Raw genomic sequence first — 20,321 nt, forward strand, 5'->3', positions numbered from 1 at the left:
ACCCTCGAAAGACCACTAGTAGAGAGGATCGTCTGATAGTTTGACAAGCACAAGCAGCTCCAACTCTTTTGTTGTCTGCCATCCAGAGCAGGTAGCACCATTGCTACAGGCCCCTGTCTGTGTCAGAACCATTTTCGGGTGCTTGGCAGAAACTACATTTGGTCTCATGGCACCCATTACGTGTACTGCCTTTGACACCACCCACTGCTGCTTATGTTTTCAGTGGAGTCCTAAATGATGAAACTGTTGTCTTCAGTGACGAATCTAGATTTGGTTTGGGCACTGACAATGGCAGTGGAGACTTTGCAGTGAGCGCCTCAATCCTACCTTAGCTGTGGAGCTGCGGGTGTGATTATCTTGGGATCATCACATACAACAGTCGGTCACCCCTAGTAGTGTCATGAGGGATAATGACAACTCAGCGATATGTTCAGCCCATCCTGCAGATAAATGTTTTGCTTCTTATGGCGGCTTCCAAGAAGCATTTTCCAGTAGGATAATGGCTGGCTGCACACAAAGGTGCCACAGGAATGCCTCCACAATTTCACATCTTACATCCAAGCTTCAAAGGATCAGTTTTTTGACATAAACTATCCTTTTGCTTTGATAGTGTAACCACTTACTTATATCAACATTACAAACTCACATAGAAAGTTTCATTTGATTCTGACAACTCCTTCTAGGTGCTTGTTTTTTGACAAAGAGCATATCAGACAGCCCATTCATGAGCTTCTTCACAATGCCGTATGCACAAATACACTTGCCGCTACAGAGCGTATTTGCACATGAACCAGTGAAAAGTTCTTTTTTTCACATTTAAAACTTTGTGCTATTGCGCATGAAAAAGAAAAAGGAGAAAGATAGGTCCTGCCCTATCTTTTCTCACACGTGGATAAACTAGGAAATGTTCCAAAATCACAGTCGTGTGTTTAAGCCTTAAAACAACAAAACATTTCTGCATTGTTAGACTTGCATAGAAACGTATTGTGGCTTGTTCTCATGTGCAACTTCCTTCTTCTGTGACAGTTCTAGAGGAGAGACACACAGCAAGCTGTCATTTATAATGAGAAGATTTGCATTAGCAGGTAAGATTCATATACTAACAATTCTACATACTGCATAAGCCAATGATAATCATAAAGTGACTGTTCTGCCATCAGCTATAATAAGCCCATCGCTGGTAAAGTGGTGGAGGAATTGTACTCCCTGGTTAAAATCAGTGAGATGAGGAATCCAGGAAATCTGGGTTTCCCCATCAAACCTAGTTTTGCTGTGTTGTTGGTAAAATTCTTTTCTGGTCTTGGATTTTTATTGAATGGCAGATAGTAGAGGGAATTGTCACACCTTCCCCTCTCCAGTATGAGGTTTTCCTTCTTCTGGGCTCATTACTGGGGCATACAAGCCTTACAGCTAGTGCAACTTGTGTCAGAGAGAAAAATATGGGGGTCAGAAATGCTATCTTTTCTCCTTAGGGAGAGCAACTATAAACTAGGTAAGGAGACTCAAATGGCCATGCACGCTCCTCTGGGTAATATGCAATAAGGGAGATGGAATAAATCCTCCACAGTGCCACCTATTGAAAGGCAGCATTCCTTTGAGACTCCTTGTACATACAGCTGTTTCAGGGTTTTTGCCCTTCATCAGTGTACAGTAAGAGTCTGGCTTTGCTAATGAGAGGCCTGGGATGGGGCCTCTCACTAGCATCCCAGGCTTCTCACTAGCAAAGCCAGACTCCTACTGTACACTGATGAAGGGCAAAAACCCTGAAACAGGGGGGGCGGAGCCTAGCTTGCCGAGAGTGCGGTCGCATGGCATCAGTGCTCCTGTGGTGAGAGACGACTTATCTCCCCTGCAGGTTCTTCTGGGCCACATATCACCCGCTCAACATCAGCATAAGCTGCCTCGCAAGCTAAGGCTCACAAAGAGGGGTCTGGAGACCGAATCGGCCGAAGTACAGAACGGGGCCCACCTCCGGCAGGGAAGCCGGGCCCTAAAGTTACTGACCAGCGCGGACCGGAAATGGAGCGCTCCCACCATCTTCGCCCACAAATCCATTCCGGACCCATTAAACACCGCGACGCTTCAGCAAGGTCAGTCGGAGGGGAGAAGCCCGGAGGGACCCAAGCTTGAGAGGCCGTTACTGGGCGCACCGGACTTCGGGACTCCACGCGCTTCACAGTCAGGGGCAGACCGGAAGTTCGGCACCCCGGCGCTCCGGGCGAAAAAGCTCCGCCAGAACATCTAAGCCCCTGGGCTCCTGAAGAACAGGTCGGTGGGGAGGGCTGGGCACTATCCGGAGGGACCGGACCTGCAACCGCAACATCTTATAACATCCCGCTCCGCAGCGGCCCCCCCTCCCCCTCCCTCTCTCCTCCAGCAGTGAAACCCCCTGTGCTTGGGGACACCATTTACCCTCCAACTGGAACGGGTCCATAAGCGCAGCACCCCGGCATCACTAAGAAGGAGCCCCCCCCTCCTCCAGAACGCAACAAACGCTAAACCGAAAGATAACAGAGCGGGGGTGAGGAGGAGGGGATACATCACCCGGAGATAACGCCCCCCCCCCCCCCCCCCCCCGCATGATTTAGGCCTGCAGCCTCAGGAGAGCACACAAGATCTCAAGAGGAGAAGACCGACAGTGATACACACATAAGAGACTCTCAAAGAACTAATTTACTTCAGAGTATCCACATACTCTCACAAAGGCACCACGCAGCGCCCTAACTCTATTTTCACTCGGTTAAGGGGCTGAACATATCCTCCCACCTGGAAACACTCCCTGTATCTTCCTGTTAATTCAAGGGGAGGAACCTCCCACCGGAGAAGCAATGTGTTGAAGGCGAGGACTGCTCCGGGGGCACTTTTTGGGACCTCTAATAACAATTCAGATATGCAAAAAAATGGGAAAGATAAGCAAAGAAAGAAGCAGCGACCCCCAAGGCACCCCCCGTTCAAACAAGGGTCAAGTGGATATGCAGCGCTAACTGAAAGACCGCAGCGCCAGATCCCTGCATGACTCTGCTAAGATGACGCCTACTCAAGAACCCTGTAGAGCCGCAGGGACTGACAGAGAGGAAGATGGGGACTCAGAAGGTGAGGAGGGCGAGAGCATTTCTAAAACCTTTATGAGGGACCTCATGACCTCTACTATAAAACCAGTCCTTATGGAGTTGGGAGAAATCAAGGAAGAAATAAAGCACCTAGGCAGAAGAGTAGAAGACTTGGAATCCTCCACTGCCTCCATCTCAGCCCATGCACTTGACATGGAGAAAGTGTTAATCGAACATCACACCTACCTCAACAAAGCCCTTATTATGCAGGAGGATATCGAGAATAGGAATAGGTGCAATAATATACGCATAAAGGGCCTCCCAGAGTCCTGGGCCTCGGAGGTACTTCCTAAAATCGCTAAAGAAATTTTCTCCCTGCTCCTGGGTGCTGATGGAGCAGATAGCATTTCTATAGAACGCATCCATAGAGCCCTGAGGCCCCCGCCTCCAGCATCTGAACCTCCAAGAGACATTGTGTGTAAACTACTAAATTTCCCTGATGCGGTAGCAATTTTGAGAGCAGCAAGAAATCATAAAGATCTTACCTATGCAGACTCCCCAATACAACTATTTCAAGATCTGGCACCTTCCGCGCTCGCAAAACGCCGCCTACTACGCCCCCTTCTGGACGCTTTAAGGGCAAATAACATCAAATACGCGTGGCTTTTCCCGTTCGGAATTAGTATCTCACACAAAGGGCGTAAGCTGAACATCCGCTCTCCGGAGGAACTACAGAACTGCTGGCAGATTCTGGAAATAGAACCCATAGAGTTTCCTTGTTGGCTACCGATCCCCGACTTCCCAAGCTTGCCTCGTCTTGACCCCCCGGAAAGGTGGCAACCGGCGGTGAATACGAAATCCCCAAGGGGGAAAAAGAAGAAGGCTCGAGAGGAACCAGCGGGAGATGACACCTGAATCAGGACACTGCTCACTTGTTTCCCACGTATCCACACTTGATGGACATATGTCCACTTAAAGTTTAAGGAGCTCTGTGACTCGACCATATTTCATCACCTTAGTCATTCGGTGAATATACTGCAGAAAGGAGTTGACGAAAAGAGTTGCAGTCACTCCCATATGGTCCATCACAGAGCTATTATCCGTGCCTTTTGAACGACAAAACCTTTTAGATGTTATAACGCTTGTTATTCGTTTGATACCTCCAGTTGCCTATTAATTGGCTTGCTAGTTGCCTATCTTTAACTGTATTTACGCTTCTTTGTTCATATCATCTATATACCCCACCTCATAGGTCCCGAGATGGAGCCCGCCGAGCTGGTTTTGCGTTAAGCCTTACCGTTGACTGTCTCGGTGCGACGCTCACTCTCCCTCACCCACAAACACCGTTGGAGAGACCCCTCCGGATCCCTTTCAATCTTAGGAGATTCTCTCCAAATCTCGGCATATTAGTGCCTCCATCTCATTTAGAGAACGTATTTGTTTACCCCTACCCTTACGTCTGAACCCGAGTGCCCTCGCCCTCCACACCGGGTCTCGTTCACAATCCCTACCCATCCATATCACATTCTTTTCCTCCTCCTAACAACTAAATTAAGGTGCAAAACACTTCTGCGGGCCTGTATACCAGATTTTGATACATCGTAACTTTACTCCTATATCTTAGCAGAAGGTCCCGACTGATAGACCCACCCTGGTGAAGCCAAACCGCCTACCGTACGATGGACGACCTACGAATTACATCCTTTAATGTGAAGGGCCTCAACTCCCCGATGAAGAGGCATAACATCTCTCTGATGGCCAAGAGGTACGGTACGAAAATTCTTCTCTTGCAGGAAACGCATTTTAAAAAAACAAAGTGTCTCTCCCTCCCGGGCAGGCATTTTGAGCAGAGCTTTCACTGCGCCCACCCATCCTCGTCCTCCAAGGGGGTGTCAACCTACTTCCACAGATCCCTTAGCTTCTCCTGCACCTCCCAATACAGAGACGGAGAGGGTAGGGTCCTCTTTTTAAAGGGGCTAGTCAATAATACAAAAATGACCATAGCAAACCTTTACGTCCCGAACGTGGACCAAATTCCTTGGTTAATCAAGCAACTGACAACTCTGAGCCACTTCGCGGAAGGCCACCTGATCTTAGGTGGAGATATAAATGTGGCCCTTCACCCACTGATCGACTCCTCAACGGGTCGCTCGCACATCTCTCAGCTAGAACTCAGGAGGCTCTCACGAGCACTCCGGGATCTTGATCTGGTGGATGTGTGGCGTCTCCTGAATCCCTCTACGAAGGACTATACCTTTTACTCCCAAGTACACAAGTCTTATCAAAGGCTGGACTACCTCTTTGTCTCCTCTGACCTCCTGACGTACCTAGGGGGAGCTAAAATCGATCTAATTACTATCTCCGACCACGCCCCGACCCACCTCGATCTGCGCTTAGCACATCCGAGGCCCAAAGAGTGGAGATGGCGCCTTAATGCCTCATTATTAGACCCAATTGAGGAGAGAGAGCGCCTCTCTAAGCTTATCGAAGAGTATTTTCTCCTGAATGGCGAGGGGGGCCCGGAAATCCCGGTGATCTGGGAGGCCCACAAGGCCTTTACAAGAGGTCTGCTGATAGCTTTAGGCTCAAAAACCAAAAAACTTCAACAAAAAGCCATAGATGACAAACTTAAGAGAATTTCGAAATTAGAACTACAGGCGAAATTGTCCCAAACTAAGAGCATCATGGACAACCTAACTGATCTGAGGAGGGAGCTTAAACAAATCTTGGAGTCAAGATTCAATAGAAAACAGCTATCCTTTAAACACGTAGTGTACGTCCAAGGCAATAAAGGGAGCAAACTTATGACCGCCTTAATAAAGAAAGCGCGCGCAAAAAGCTTCATTAAGTCTATAAAGACTCATACAGGATCGCTGGCGACCTCCTCAGCTGAAATAGCTAACGCCTTCCAGAATTACTACTCTCGCCTATACGATATCAGACAGGACACCCCCCACCCTGAGGGCTTAGATATAAAAAAGCTGACTGAGACCGCCCTGCGCAGTGCGCAGCTCCCGAAACTGAACGACACGCAAGCTACTTCACTATTGACCCCTATAACACAATTAGAAGTAGAACAGCTCCTAGCCTCTAGCCCCCATAACAAGAGCCCGGGCCCAGACGGCCTAAATCTCCCATATTATAAAGCCTTTAGCCCAATTTTGATACCCAGACTCACTGAACTCTTCAATGCACTGTTAAAAGGAGCCACCCTGCCCAAACAAGCGGTCGAAGCGCACATAACTTTGATTCATAAACAGGATAAGGACCCGGAGATATGTGGCAACTACCGCCCGATCTCCCTTATCAACCTTGATATTAAATTATGGGCCAAACTCCTTGCAAAAAGAATGGAGAGCATTGTCCCCATCCTAGTCAACGAGGAGCAGGCGGGCTTCGTGCGGGGGAGGGAGGGCAGAGACAATTGCCGAAGGCTACTTCACGCTATACACCTAGCCCAAAAGCGCCACATCCCATTGGTCCTAGTGGGAACAGACGCAGAAAAGGCGTTTGACCGTGTCGATTGGTCTTACATGAAGGAGGTCCTGGACCACTTTAATTCTCCCCCGGCCTTTGTCTCTGCTGTCTTCTCCCTGTACGCAGCCCCATATGCCAGGCTCAAAATCAATGAAATTCTCTCAGCCCCTTTCAATATTAAGAATGGAACCCACCAAGGTTGCCCTCCGTCACCCACGTTATTTGTCCTAGCCCTGGAACCCCTACTCCAACTAGTACGACACGACCCAGAGATCACAGGAATTTCATGGGAACATCATAACCTGAATATCACTGCCTTTGCAGACGACATAGTCTTTCTGGTGGCAAATCTGGAAAAGGGCCTTCCCAGGTTGATAGAAATACTCAATAGCTTCGGCTTAATCTCCAATTTTAAGATTAATTATGGGAAGTCAACGGTCCTTAACGTGTCCACCCCGGCGAACCAGAGTAGACAATTGAAAGAAAACTCACCCTTTACCTGGGCGGATTCTTCACTAGATTTCCTGGGAGTCAAGATAACTAGGGACCTACATAAACTGTACGCAACTAACTTCCCGCCTCTATTAGAGCAGATTAAAAACTTACGGAAACTATATGATATCCCTCGCATCTCATGGTTCGGGAGAAAGAATATCCTAAAAACCTACATCTTACCCATAGTTATCTATAACATTAGGATGCTCCCCATCCACCTCCCAGTGAGCTTCTTTAGAGCACTCCGCGGGGCATTTACCGGGTACGTCTGGAGGCAGAGGAGACCGAGACTGGCCTATAGCCTGATGACGAAAAGAAGGGTGGAGGGCGGCATTGATCTCCCAAACATCCAGGACCTATATCGGGCCTCACATATAGGCTACTGGATGGACTTGGTCCTTCCAATAAAAGACCAGCTCCTGGCCTCGCTAGCAGAAAACGCAGGTGATGTCTCATTTATGGAGGATCTTTGGTTTCCTTCAAAAATCAAATGTAGATCCAAAAACTACAACCCTTTGATTAAGGGCCCCTGTGAAGCTTGGGCCGATCTGAGGGGGGACTTGGCCCCTGACCCACCCCCGCTTGTCCCACTTAGTTTCGTCCCGAAACTCCTAAATATTCCATTAGACCCCGCCTCCAGGTCAGTGTGGAAAAGACTCAGCACACTTAAGGTTGGAGACCTCCAAGCATTAGCGCACAAAAATCCTGCAGACGTCCTTAAAAGCTTATTACTGCAGCATAACTTCTCCTTCCTGCAACAAGCTTCGATCGAAAAGATATTTAGGGAATTCTATAAACGATTCCCCTCCACCAGACCCCTGACGCCCCTCGAAAAAGCCCTGAAAGAACACAACCTAAAACGCAGGAAATTATCGTCGGTTCGCAAACAATTTATTAAGAGTACACCCTCATCTAAACCCTCTTTCCTTCTATCTTGGGAAAAGGAGTTAGGTATCACTCTTTCCTCGAGTGACACACACTCAATCCTGAACACATCCTTCGGCCTCTCTCAGTGCGTGCTGGCTCAAGAAAGCCACTACAAACTTCTGGTTAGGTGGTACAAAACACCACAATGGCTCCACGCGTACAAACTGGCCCCACATGGGAGGTGCTGGAGATGTGACAGAGAATTGGGATCATACCTACATATTTGGTGGGATTGTTCGGTGTTGGCACCCTTTTGGAGGGGAGTGGAGGAGGTTATGAAGAAAATCGTCCCGGCTATTCACCTAGCTCCTGAGATGATCTTCTTATGGAGACCGTCCCCTGCGTTTCATCCAAGGAAGAATAAACTCTTGGCCTTCCTGATAGATGCTGCTAAAGCCATAATACCTACATTGTGGCTTCAAAAAAACGCGCCTTCAGTGACCCAGTGGTTGACGAGAGTAGATGATATCTGCAATGTGGAGGAGCTGTCTAGCTGGTCGAGAGACACCCGAGAGGAGTTCTTCCACATCTGGGGTCCCTGGAGAGAACTGAGGCGTTCCCCCAGCCCAGGTGGCCCCAAGTAGATAGTGACTCCAGCAGAGAATAACTCACAGCTGGATACGGAGAGTCTCCCTCCCCCCTCCCCTCCTGCGAATGCGAACACCCATGGATCCAGTTACTCCCAGAGAGGCCACTTCTCAGGTCAATTTAATGGCCGAGAACACATGGTGAACCCCTGCCTACAAAGGTAAGGCGTCAAGCCCCTTCCAGGGATAAATGATCCCCAATAGGTCGCCTCCACTTTACATAGGCTGGAGGAACATGCCCGTACCCCTCCCCCCCTTACCCCCCCCATCTGCCCCTCCTTATCCTCCCTTACCCTCCCCCCCCATACTCCCCCACACCCTGTCTTCACCCGCTTTAACCACCATAGACTCGTTGTGACAGTCCCCCTCCCTCATGTACCCTGTTCGTCTTGTCTGTTTTCATGTGTTAAAAGTATTTCTCGGAGTGCAGCTTCTCAAGAGGGTCTCAGAATTTGGAGTTTTTGGTTTCACAGAGACCAGAGGCAGATCTGACGCTCAATAAGGAGAGACCCCCTAATGTATCGCTTGTTTATTTAAATAATACGTTATAGATTATATTACCATCTCAAGTTATGTATTCATGTTTCTCTACCTCCATTCACTATATTGTATGATTATATGTGTTAAGTGTTAAAACCTCAATAAAATTTGATTTAACAAAAAAAACAAAAAAACCCTGAAACAGCTCTATGTACATGGAGTCTGGCTTTGCTTGTAATTCCCGGTCATTGTAACAAAGCTTGTATAAAAAGTCTGACTTTGGCTCGAAGGAGAGCAAAATATGCCACATGGTCTTGGGGAGCCCAGTGGATGGTATATTGTACTGAATTTATGTATAGATAGGGAAACCTATATATTTAGTTAGTTCTCTAGCAGGAAGTCTTCTATAGTTGTGCTGTTGTTGAAAAAACTCCTGTTGTTTTAGGACTAAAAAAGTTTAGACTTTTACCTGTGAAGTTTCGGCATTGTCATTGCCAACTGCATCCCCCCATAAATAGAGATCATGACATTATGTATCTTGGCTATAGATAATAAGAAACTGCATTTGCTGATACTAAACCAAGTGTGATGTATGCTCAGCACTGCAGGGTCTTCTTCACAGAACATACATCTGTAAGGGTCCGCACCTTGTCTCTTCATTTATATAAAGGGGTTATCCAAGATAATGAAAAATCTTTGCAAGGGCAGGAAATGTGTTGAAATAACTAGGAACCATGTGCTCCCCAGCTTGATTCCGGTTCTGCGCCTCTGGTCCTCTACATGTATTGCTTACATGACTACAGCAGTGATTTGCTTATATACCCATGTTAGTGCTATAGCAAATCACTGGTCTCAGTGGTCTTATGGTGTACACTGCTAATGGCATCTGATTATATAATATTGCGAAGGGGTCACTGAGGGGCGCTATTACTGTGAAAAAGTTGTTGAAGTACTCTACACCAAAACTACAGGGGTTCTCAGAAGTTAGGAAGTATGTGTAATGTAGATGATTTAAGAAACAGGAAAATGATGAAAAGTTACGGGAAAGTAAGATGAGAAAAGCGGGAGAGTGGAAATAGAGAAAATGTCACTTACAGATATCCTCAGTACTTTGTTCAGTCATCTAGAATTATCATTTGCTCATATCTAAGTGGACATGATGTCCTAGGTGTTGGACCTCTAATTAGCTGTAATGGTGTGTAGACCATCTTTTCAGATAATGACCACTTTTACAGGGCTATATGTTGCATCAGTATTTGTAGGTCCAGAACATGAAGAAGGGGCAGATCTGTACATTATAGTTTTTTACTCAATAGGTTCCACTCCTGGTTTTGGTTTAAGAATACTAATACAAAATACTGAGAAAAAAAAAAGTGTGATTATAGTCTGCCTGTGCAGAGAATTCTAGTAATTTTATTCTAAATAGATTTCCAACAGATTATTACATTGTGAGGTGATGACAATGAGATTGTAGGGTGTCATTGGATTGCCATGGCAGCCAGGGGTCTTGTGAAGACTCCAAACATGCTGAAGATTTCAGGTTATTAAAAGTATCATATACTGCAATCCAAAAACATTGCTGTATATTGTAAAAGTGATCAAACTATCACTATTTCAAGCCCTCTGTGGGGACAGATAAAAAAAAGTTAGAGTACGTTCAATGAAGTTTTTTAAGTATTAAAACAAATATTAAAAGTTAAAAAATTATTTTCCCAGTATACACATAAAAATTATCACAATAGAAAAAAATAACATAATTAGTATTGACGAATACAAATCCAATTAAATTATTACATTTCAAATCACCATATGTGGCACATACAGTACCCCTTTTCCACAAACTAAAAAATTACCTTTATTCACATGTAAAGTAGATCCATTGAATAGGAACGAGTTACACCAAATTGTATTTGCTGATAATAGTTTACTGCAATCAATGTACTGAGGGGATCCAGATTTAATGCAAAGGACCACGCAATTGTTAATAACCTGAATCTTTATACACCAAGTTTTGGTATTATGCCATACTGTGGACACAGGGAAGTTCCCTATGGCGAGTTCCTCTTCAATGGAAGTGTTCAAACAAAGGCTGGACAGACATCTATCTGGGATGGTTTAGTGATCCTACACTGAGCAGGGGGTTGGACGAGATGACCCTACCAACTCCACCATTCTATGATATTTTTTTTCTAACTACATTACTGTTAGGGAAATTCAATGGTTTCCTTCATATGCTGTCAGGCTCCAAATTAAAGTGGTACTGACCAGTCAGGAGGATGCAAACACACAGAGACCATGCTTTGTGCAAAGCATTCTACATTTATTATGCTATATACTGGTTCCTTATAGGATTTTATAAAGCGAGAGACAATTAATATGCATACATAGCAGTTTCTTAATATATATTAGTTTCTTATCATTAATTTTTCTCTCAGCAGATGTTAGTCCAAGAGATATTTCCTGACCATCTCATTAGTAAGTTTTTGGCAAGAAATATCTTAAGATAAGAAGACAAAACAGGAAACTTTGTGATTGGCCGTTTTTTGCCCAATTAATATTTCGAGCTGTATACTTAAGGTGACATCTAGCATATATCTAGGTGAAAGTTGAAAACCATACAAATATATATGTCTGTAACTAAGAATTATAACATGCAAGCAAGAGAGAGACATAATGGAGTCATTTGAGGCCTACAGCCTTCACAATTACCACAGAAGATCTAGGATACCTTAACACAAGATAGATTTGTTGCTGACATTCCACAACGGAATACCCACAGTAATTCCACAGGAAATCCACAGTGGCCAAATCTGTACCTACAAGGCTCATAATTCCAAGGCTTGTTAAAAGGTGTGACACTGACTTGCAGAAATGCTGCTTTCCAATAGGTGGCACTGTAGAGCCATTGTTCCATCTTACCATTTGCATATTTCCTAGAAGAGCGTGGATGGCCTTTAAGACTTTCTTGGTCAAAATGAAATTGCCTCCACATGGTTTGTACTGTTTAATTTTGCAGAATTTCCACAGCGATTCCACTAGCAGAAATTCCTCAGCGTTTACTGCCTGTGTGAAGGTGGTCTTATGGTGAAACTGTCAAGATAAAATAAATGGAAGGATTCTTCACAAAGGCAGGTGCGATAGTTATCATACCACAGAATTTCAAAATATAATAGAACATAAAGGTAACATGTGATTTTAGCAAATTTGCATGAAAAGTATCCCAATCAGTCTGAACATTTCTTTAGACAGTTGGCTACACTACAGCTCATTAACTTCCATACACCACAAAAGACAGATAAATATGTTTTGTACTCATACTCAATGCTTATGAATGAATTGAGCCTCGATTTCCTAAAATGTATCTCATTAAAGTGTCCACCCCTCTCAGTGATCATTGTACTTATTTGCCTAAATAACAAACTACCTTCTCTTCTTAGTTTTCGAAAAATCAACGATTTGGTGATATTTTAAAATTAATATGCTGTAGTTTGTCATTAGATGCAGATCATGCAGTCAAGATACTTTTTGGGTCTAAATGCTATATAATCTAAATGTAAATGCATACAAAATTGCTAAACGCTTAAAGGCGTTTTCAAGGCTTGGCTTTTTTTTAATCAAATAAAGCGCCACCTTTCTCCGTAGTTTTGTGTGTGGAAAATTAAGGCTCTTTTCACATTTTGGCCTCATTCACACGAGTGTGTGTTCGGCGCACGCATAATCACCTTTTAAATGTCCTGTTGTTGACCCCTTAGTCCCTTAGGACTGAGGGGACTCCCTGATGGTTCCGTTAATCCCTGCAGGGAGTCTCCCTATCACTTAATACTGTGATAGCCCTGCTCCCGGGGAAGAAGGAATCCCCTGCCACAGCTGCCACAGCTTTCACAGCTGTGGCAGATGATCGCTATGTTCTCCCATTGCTTTCAATGGGATTGGCACTGCAGCCGCCCCATTGAAAGCAATGGGTGCAGTCAACCCCCACAGTGATTTTCGGGAAAGGGCTTGAAATATAAGCCCATCCCTGAAAATCATTCCTAGTTAGTGGAAAAAAAATATATAGTGTATATACTCGAGTATTAGCCGACCCGAGTATAAGCCGAGTCAATATGTTTTACCACATAAAACTGGTAAAACCTATTGACTCGAGTATAAGCCTAGCTAGACTCGAGTATATACTGGGTGAAAAAAATCGCTCGATCCAATCACAGTGTTGACAGCGGGGGATGACAGAGCCATGCAGAGAGTACAGCGGGGGATGACAGCAGGGTGAATTCGAGCCACTTACCGCATCGCCGCCAGGAACACAGGAATTCAAGCAGCGTACCGCACCACCGCCGGGGACACAGATGCTGGCTGGGAGGTGAATATGGTTGATTTTTTAAACCCTTTCCTGACTCGAGTATAAGCCGAGGGGGCTTTTTCAGCACAAAAAAAAGTGTATATATATGTATATATATATATATATATATATATATATACACACACACATCACCTGTCCACCTGTCCAGGTGATGTATATTTTTTTCACCAGTTAGGGATGATTTTCAAGGAAGGGCTTATATTTCAAGCCCTTCCCCGAAAATCACTGCGGGGGTTGACTGCATCCCATTGCTTTCAATGGGGTGGCTGCAGCGCCGGCTCCATTGAAAGCAATTGGAGATGATCGTGATCCTCTGCCACAGCTGTGGCAGCTGTGGCAGGGAATTCCTTCATCCCCTTGGAGAGTCCCCTTGTCACTAAACACTGTGACACAGTATTCAGTGATGAGGGGACCTTCGTGGAGCAGCTGCGCTTCTCCAAGCACAGCTGCTCCAGTGGATGGGCAAAGTATCATGCAATGCGCATATGAAACTTTGCCCGTTCACGTGATTTCCGCTCATGCGAGCAGCGCATTTTTTGCGCACCTATAGGCGCACAAAAAACATGCTCATGTGAATGAGGCCTTTGTTAATGGCTTTCAGTAAACGTATGTGTTGAGAAAAACTCAAAACTCATATACCTAACCCGTTCCCGCTATAGGCCATACAGTTACGTCCTGTGGGGTCGTGGTATATATGAAGAGAGATCGCGGGGCTATGTCGACGAACAAGCAAAAAGTTTATTGCATGCAAAAGGTGGAGGCAAAAATTTAAAAAAAAGTCTTTGAAAAAAAACATAAAAGTAGTACAGCAAAAAAAAAACATATCTAAGGGTGGGTTCACACGAGCGTGTTTTTGTGCATACTTAGGTGCATACATACGTGTGCACCTAGGTACGAGCAAAAACACACGTGAACACAGCTGCGTGCTTGTTGTCAATGGAGCCGCGGCCCTGCCGTCACACCTGCATTCTTTTTCAGGGAAGGGCTTTACATATAAGCCCTTCCCTGAAGAATAAACATTTTAGTGCAAAAAAACCCACAAAACTTACCTCTTCGGCGCTGCCGTGACCCCACCGGGCATGAAGAACACATCTGCAGCATGCTGCAGATGTTTTCTTTAAACCCGCTAGTTAAAAGAATTCCCTGCTGCTACAACTGCCACATCTGTGACAGATGCAGCAGAGGAATTCTTTAATTCTCAACCGCAGCTGTCACACATGCAGTAGATAATCCTTCTGCCGGCATCCCCGTCAATGGCTTTTCAGGGAAGGGCTTGAAAGGCTTTTCAGGGAGGGGCTTATGAAACACTTCCCTGAAAAGCCATTGACAGCTGCCGGGCTCAGCGGCAACTTCTGCCACTGTCCCCGACTCTGCACTGCTGTTCTGAGCTCTCAGCAGGCTCTCTGAGCTCTCAGCCAATCACAATCAGAGCTAGCAGCAGGCGGGGATTTAAAATCCCCGCCGGCTGATAGCTCAGAACTACAGAGACGGGGACAGCTGTAGAGCCCCGGCAGCTGAAGGCAGGTGAGTATTGATTTATTTTTTTGTACACTACTTTTAATTGGCTTTTCAGGGAAGTTTTATTTTTTTCTTTACACTAAAATGTTTCTTTTTCAAGAAAGGGCTTACATGTAAAGCCCTTCCCTGAAAAAGAATGCAGGGGTGCCGGTAGACCATTGTTTTCAATGGAGCAGCCGGCAGCAGCTGCGGCTCCATTGAAAAACATGTGTGCATTCCCTGTGGTGCACTCATGTCCTATCTTTGCAGGCACACACCTGCAAAGTATGGACATGTGCACACACCATAGGGAATGCATTGTTGTAAATACAAGCATGTGTGAACACACCCTAAGTTTGGTATCGTAGTAATCGTACTGACCCATAGAATAAAGTTATCAGGTAATTTTAGTTGCAGTTTGTGCACTGTAGAAACAAGACGAACAAGGCGAAAGATGGCGGAAGTTCTTTTTTTTTTTTCATTTTGCTCCACTTAAAAACTTTTTCAGTACATTATATGGTACATTAACCCTTTAGTAACGGCACTATTGCCTTTCTACGTCCTTGCTAAGTGGGCTTTAATCCTAGAGGACATAAAAACATGCATCCTCTTTCGATGAATGCCCTCTTAGCTGAGGATGTGACAGCTCCATGCTGTCAGTGCCCGCAGGTACCCGACAGCATGGAGCTGTCATCCCGGGCTGCGGGGAGCCCCCCCTGGCAATGCGATCGGCGCTATCCAATGGATAGCACCGATCTCAATAAAGTGAGAAAAAGTTTTTTAAAAGTTAGATATTCAGCTGCCCTGATTGATCGGACCCATCAGGGCAGCTGAGATTACTCACACGCCTTGTCGGAGGTGTCCCGCGGTGCACTGGTCCTCCGGGACTTATCGCACTCTTCTGCGCATGAGCGCCAGACGTATGACGTTACGCGCATGCGCAGAAGGCCGGTAGCTCGGCAAATTTAAAATCTCCTGGCTCCTGGCTCCTGAAGGTAGCCGGGAACCAGGGAAAGTCCAATGGATAGCGGCGATCGCGAAAAAGTTTTAAAAAGTTTAAAAAAGTGCCAGTTTCCCCTCCTCTCATGGATCCGATCCATGAGAGGAAGTGAAAATACTCACCTCGGGTCCTGTGCGATGTCCAGGTCTCCTGGGACCCGAAGTCCCCTTCTGCACATGCGCGCCCGATGTCAATCATTGGGCGCGTGCACAGAGGGGCTCGAGCCCCGGGTAATTCAAAATCCCTCTGCTCCTGGCTACCATGTATAGCCAGGAGCAGAGAGAGGTCATCAGGGACGTGATCACTGTTATCCAACGGATAACAGTGATCATTTAAAGTAAAAAAAAAGGTGTAAAAAAGTTAAAAAAAAAAAAAAAAATTTAAGTAAAAAAAAGTTTAAAAAGCTTATGTTTCATCTCCCCCCATGGATCATATCCATGAGGGAGGATGAAATGACGTACCTAAGGCCTCAGATTTATCCGGGGACCTTATCCCAGCTTTTGCGCACGCTCCCGTCGCCAAGATGGCAGATGCATGCGCAAGAACCGTGGATTGCCAGGGTATTTTAAAATCTCCCTGCTCCTGGATACAAAACTTAGCTGTTCCTGAGCGGTTCCTGATCACGTATTCGCCGTTATCCAATGGATAATGGCGATAACATAAGAGTAAAAAAAAGGTGAATAGAGATGAGTGAGCACCAAAATGCTCGGGTGCTCGTTGCTCAAGTCGAACCTTCCGCGATGCTCGAGAGCTCGTTTCGAGTAACGAACCCCATTGAAGTCAATGGGCGACTCGAGCATTTTTGTATATGACCGATGCTCCGCATAGGTCTTCACTTGTGAAACTCTGGAAAACATCCGAAAGTCATGGAAACGCCACAGAAACGGATAGGGAAGGGCAGAGGTAGCATGCAGGGCTGCATCTCAGGCTCCCAGGTTTCGCTGTTAAGCCACAATAGGGGCTAGAGTCTGCCCCACCCCCTAACAATTTTTACTTCGGACAAATCCTCATTAGCAAGGCACTACACTACCTGCAACCAAGGACAATCACTGCCTGCGGGTCAAACCGCTGCCTCTTCTCCTGGGTTACATGCTACCCAACCCCCCGCACGACCCTGCGTCCACAGCGCACACAAAAGTGTCTCTGCGCAGCCTTCAGCTGCCCTCATGCCACACGCTCACTTCATAACCACACCACCCTCATGTCTATTTCTCAGTGCGTCTGCGATGAGGAAGAACTGGAGGCACACACTGCAGAGGGTTGGCAGGGCCAGGCGGTGACCCTCTTCGAAAGGGGTGGGCGATGGCCCACAATGCTGTTAAGAATTGATGATAAATTGACGTACGATCTTCATTCCAATCCCGTGCCACCTCCGTCACAAAAATGTCACGAGCCGCAAACGTGGGCATAAAGGGGACTCAGGTGCCAGACCAGCACTTCTACACATCTCCACATTGCAGCAATACTCTGTATGGGAAGTATGTGAGTGGGCCCTGGGTCAGGCTCGGTCCCAGCAAACACCTTGTGTCGCCCAAGGCACTGCGAGTGACATCATGTCCGGCTGAACACACGAATGGAGACATAGTCGTACGCTGTGTGGAGCAGCCCAACACATGGATGCAGTCCAGGTTTTACCTTAATGTAGATGTGTAGAGAATCTTGTCTTTTGTATAGTCCATGTCTGTTTTTTGTTTCATGTGTGCTGTATTACTTACTAATTAAGGAGTTGGAGGAGTGTCCTCCTTGTCTGTCCTCACTATATAAGATGTGTGTTTATGGCAATGTATTAGGCTTGAAAAAGACTTAGATTAAGTCGAAACGTCACCATTTTATGGAGCAATAAAACCTTTTTCTACAATTTCTACACCGTTCATGCTGCCGCCTCCTTGGATACTGTTTCAGGAGGAGGAGTAGGAGGAGGAGGACTAATATCAGAGACAGATTGACAAAGCTAAATGCCCGTTTTTCCAGTGATAGAGAAGAATGCTTTTATCTGTGGTTGCAGCTAAAAGAATCTTTAGGTTCCGCTGATCTCCGCGGTGGAGAAGAGAAGTCTGGGGAAATCCAGGCTTTGTTCATCTTGATGAGTGTAAGCATGTCGGCACTGGCAGTTGACAGGCGGGTACTCTTATCCGTGATGATTCCCCCAGCTGCACTAAACACCCTCTCTGACAAGACACTAGCGGCAGGGCAAGCCAGCACCTCCAGGGCATACAGCGCAAGTTCATGCCACGTGTCCAGTTTTGACACCCAATAGTTGTATGGAGCAGAGGCATCACGGAGGATGGTGGTACGATCGGCTACGTACTCCCTCACCATCTTTTTACAGTGCTCCTTCCGAATCAGCCTTGACTGGGGAGTGGTGACGCAGTCTTGCTGGGGAGCCTGCGCTGGACATGCTGACTGATCCCTGCTCTGTCCCTGCTACTTGGCCCTCCGAACTGCATCTTCTGCCACTAGCGCTGTCAGATGGGAATTTTAGCATCATTTTTTCCACCAGGGCCCTGTGGTATTGCATCATTCTCGTACCACTTTCCTCTTCGGGAATGAGAGTGGAAAGTCTCTCCTTATACCGTGGGTCGAGAAGGGTGGTCTGGCTATCAAGCGACATACTGTCATCCCCCGTCTCCTGTTCCAACCGCAAAGCTTCGGCCTTTATGCTTTGCAGCGAACTTCTCAGCAGGCATAGCAGCGGGATGGCAATGCTAATGATTGCAGCATCGTCGCTCACATCTGGGTAGACTCCTCAAAGTTTCCGAGGACCTGGCAGATGTCTGCCATCCAGGCCCACTCGTCGGTAAAGAATTGGGGAGGCTGACTACCACTACGCCGCCCATGTTGGAGTTGGTATTCCACTATTGCTCTACGCTGCTCATAGAGCCTGGACAACATGTGCAGCGTAGAAATCCACCTTGTGGGCATGTCGCACAGCAGTCGGTGCTCTGGCAGATTAAAACGATGTTGCAGGGTCCTCAGGGTGGCAGCGTCCGTGGTGGACTTGCGGAAATGTACGCAGACGCGGCACACCTTGCCGAGCAGCTCAGACAAGTGCGGGTAGTTTTTCAGAAACCGCTGAACCACCAGATTGAAGACGTGAGCCAGGCATGGCATGTGTGTGAGGCTGCCGAGCTGCAGAGCCGCCATCAGGTTACGGCCATTGTCACACACGATCATGCCCGGTTGGAGGCTCAGCGGCTAAAGCCAGAGGTCGGTCTGCTCTGTCAGACCCTTCAACAGTTCGGGGGCCATGTGTCTCTTGTCATCTAAGCTGAGTAGGCGGTGAACGGCCTTCGTACCACCTTGTGGGGTGCTTGGCCAACATATGCCTGCGCATGCTGGTGGTGGTAAGGCTGGTAGTGGTGGCTCCCCGGCTAATCTTGGTGCGACACAGGTTGCACACCACTGTTCGTTGGTCGTCCGCGCTCTCACTGAAAAACATTCACACCTTTGAACACCAAGCCCTCTGCACGGAGGCTTGGCGCGAGGGTGTGCTTTGGGAGACAGTTGGGGGATTCTTTGCTCTGGCCCTGCCTATACCTCTGGCCATCCCACTACCTCTTCCAACCTGTCCTGCTGCTGCACTGGCCTTCCGCTCTGAAGACCTGTCCTCACTAGGCTTAGCAAACCAGGTGGGGTCAGTCACCTCATCGTCCAGCTGCTCTTCCTCCGAATCCTCTGTGCGCTCCTCCCTCGGACTTACTGCCCTTACTACTACCTCACTGATAGACAACTGTGTCTCATCATCATCATCCTCCTCACCCACTGAAAGCTCTTGAGACAGTTGCCAGAAGTCCCCAGCCTCATCACCCGGACCCCGGGAGCTTTCCAAACGTTGGGCATTGGTCACGACAAACTCCTCAGGTGAGAGAGGAACCATTTTTTCCCACTCAAGGCAGGGACCCAAGAACAGTTCCTAGGAGTCTGCCTGCTCATCAGAATATGTCATTTTCATGGAGTGAGGAGGCTGGGAGGAAGGAGGAGCAGCAGCCAGAGGATTCAGAGTTGCAGCAGTGGACTGCGTAGAAGACTTGGTGGCCGATACATTGCTGGATGGATTTTCTGCCATCCACGACAGGACCTGCTCACACTGCTCTGTTTGTAATAAAGGTCTACCATGTGGACCCATAAATTGTGATATGAAGCTGGGGACCCCAGAAACTTGCCTCTCTCCTAATCCTGCAGCAGCCGGCTGTGATTCACCTGGACCAGGAACTCGGCCTGTAACCACACCCTCATTCGGACCTCAGCGTCCTCGTCCGCGTCCACGTCCTCGACCCCTACCCCTACACCTCATCATGGCAGATTATGAATAGAGCAGGGGCCAAATAAATTACCCCATTGTACAGCACTGACAACTGGGCCCTAATTCACCGCACACAGAGACTTGTAGATAGCGGAGGCTCTATGCTATGACTAGGAAATAAGTAACCCGCTGTCTTGCGCTGATACCT

At 46.9% G+C, this 20,321-nt stretch overlaps 1 protein-coding gene across 1 annotated transcript in view; it reads left to right on the forward strand.

Annotated features, from left to right (window-relative positions):
* Positions 1 to 400: 400 nt before the first annotated feature.
* LOC136633644 (carcinoembryonic antigen-related cell adhesion molecule 7-like) overlaps positions 401 to 20,321 on the forward strand; it is a 34,503-nt gene continuing 14,582 nt past the window's right edge. Inside the window, exons 1-2 of the mRNA XM_066609402.1 lie at positions 401 to 519; positions 1,027 to 1,085. Of these exons, the coding sequence (XP_066465499.1) occupies positions 401 to 519; positions 1,027 to 1,085 (178 nt within the window). The remainder of the gene's footprint in view (positions 520 to 1,026; positions 1,086 to 20,321) is intronic.

This window comes from Eleutherodactylus coqui, chromosome 6 (genome assembly GCF_035609145.1).
Source record: "Eleutherodactylus coqui strain aEleCoq1 chromosome 6, aEleCoq1.hap1, whole genome shotgun sequence".
NCBI classification, from domain to species: domain Eukaryota; kingdom Metazoa; phylum Chordata; class Amphibia; order Anura; family Eleutherodactylidae; genus Eleutherodactylus; species Eleutherodactylus coqui.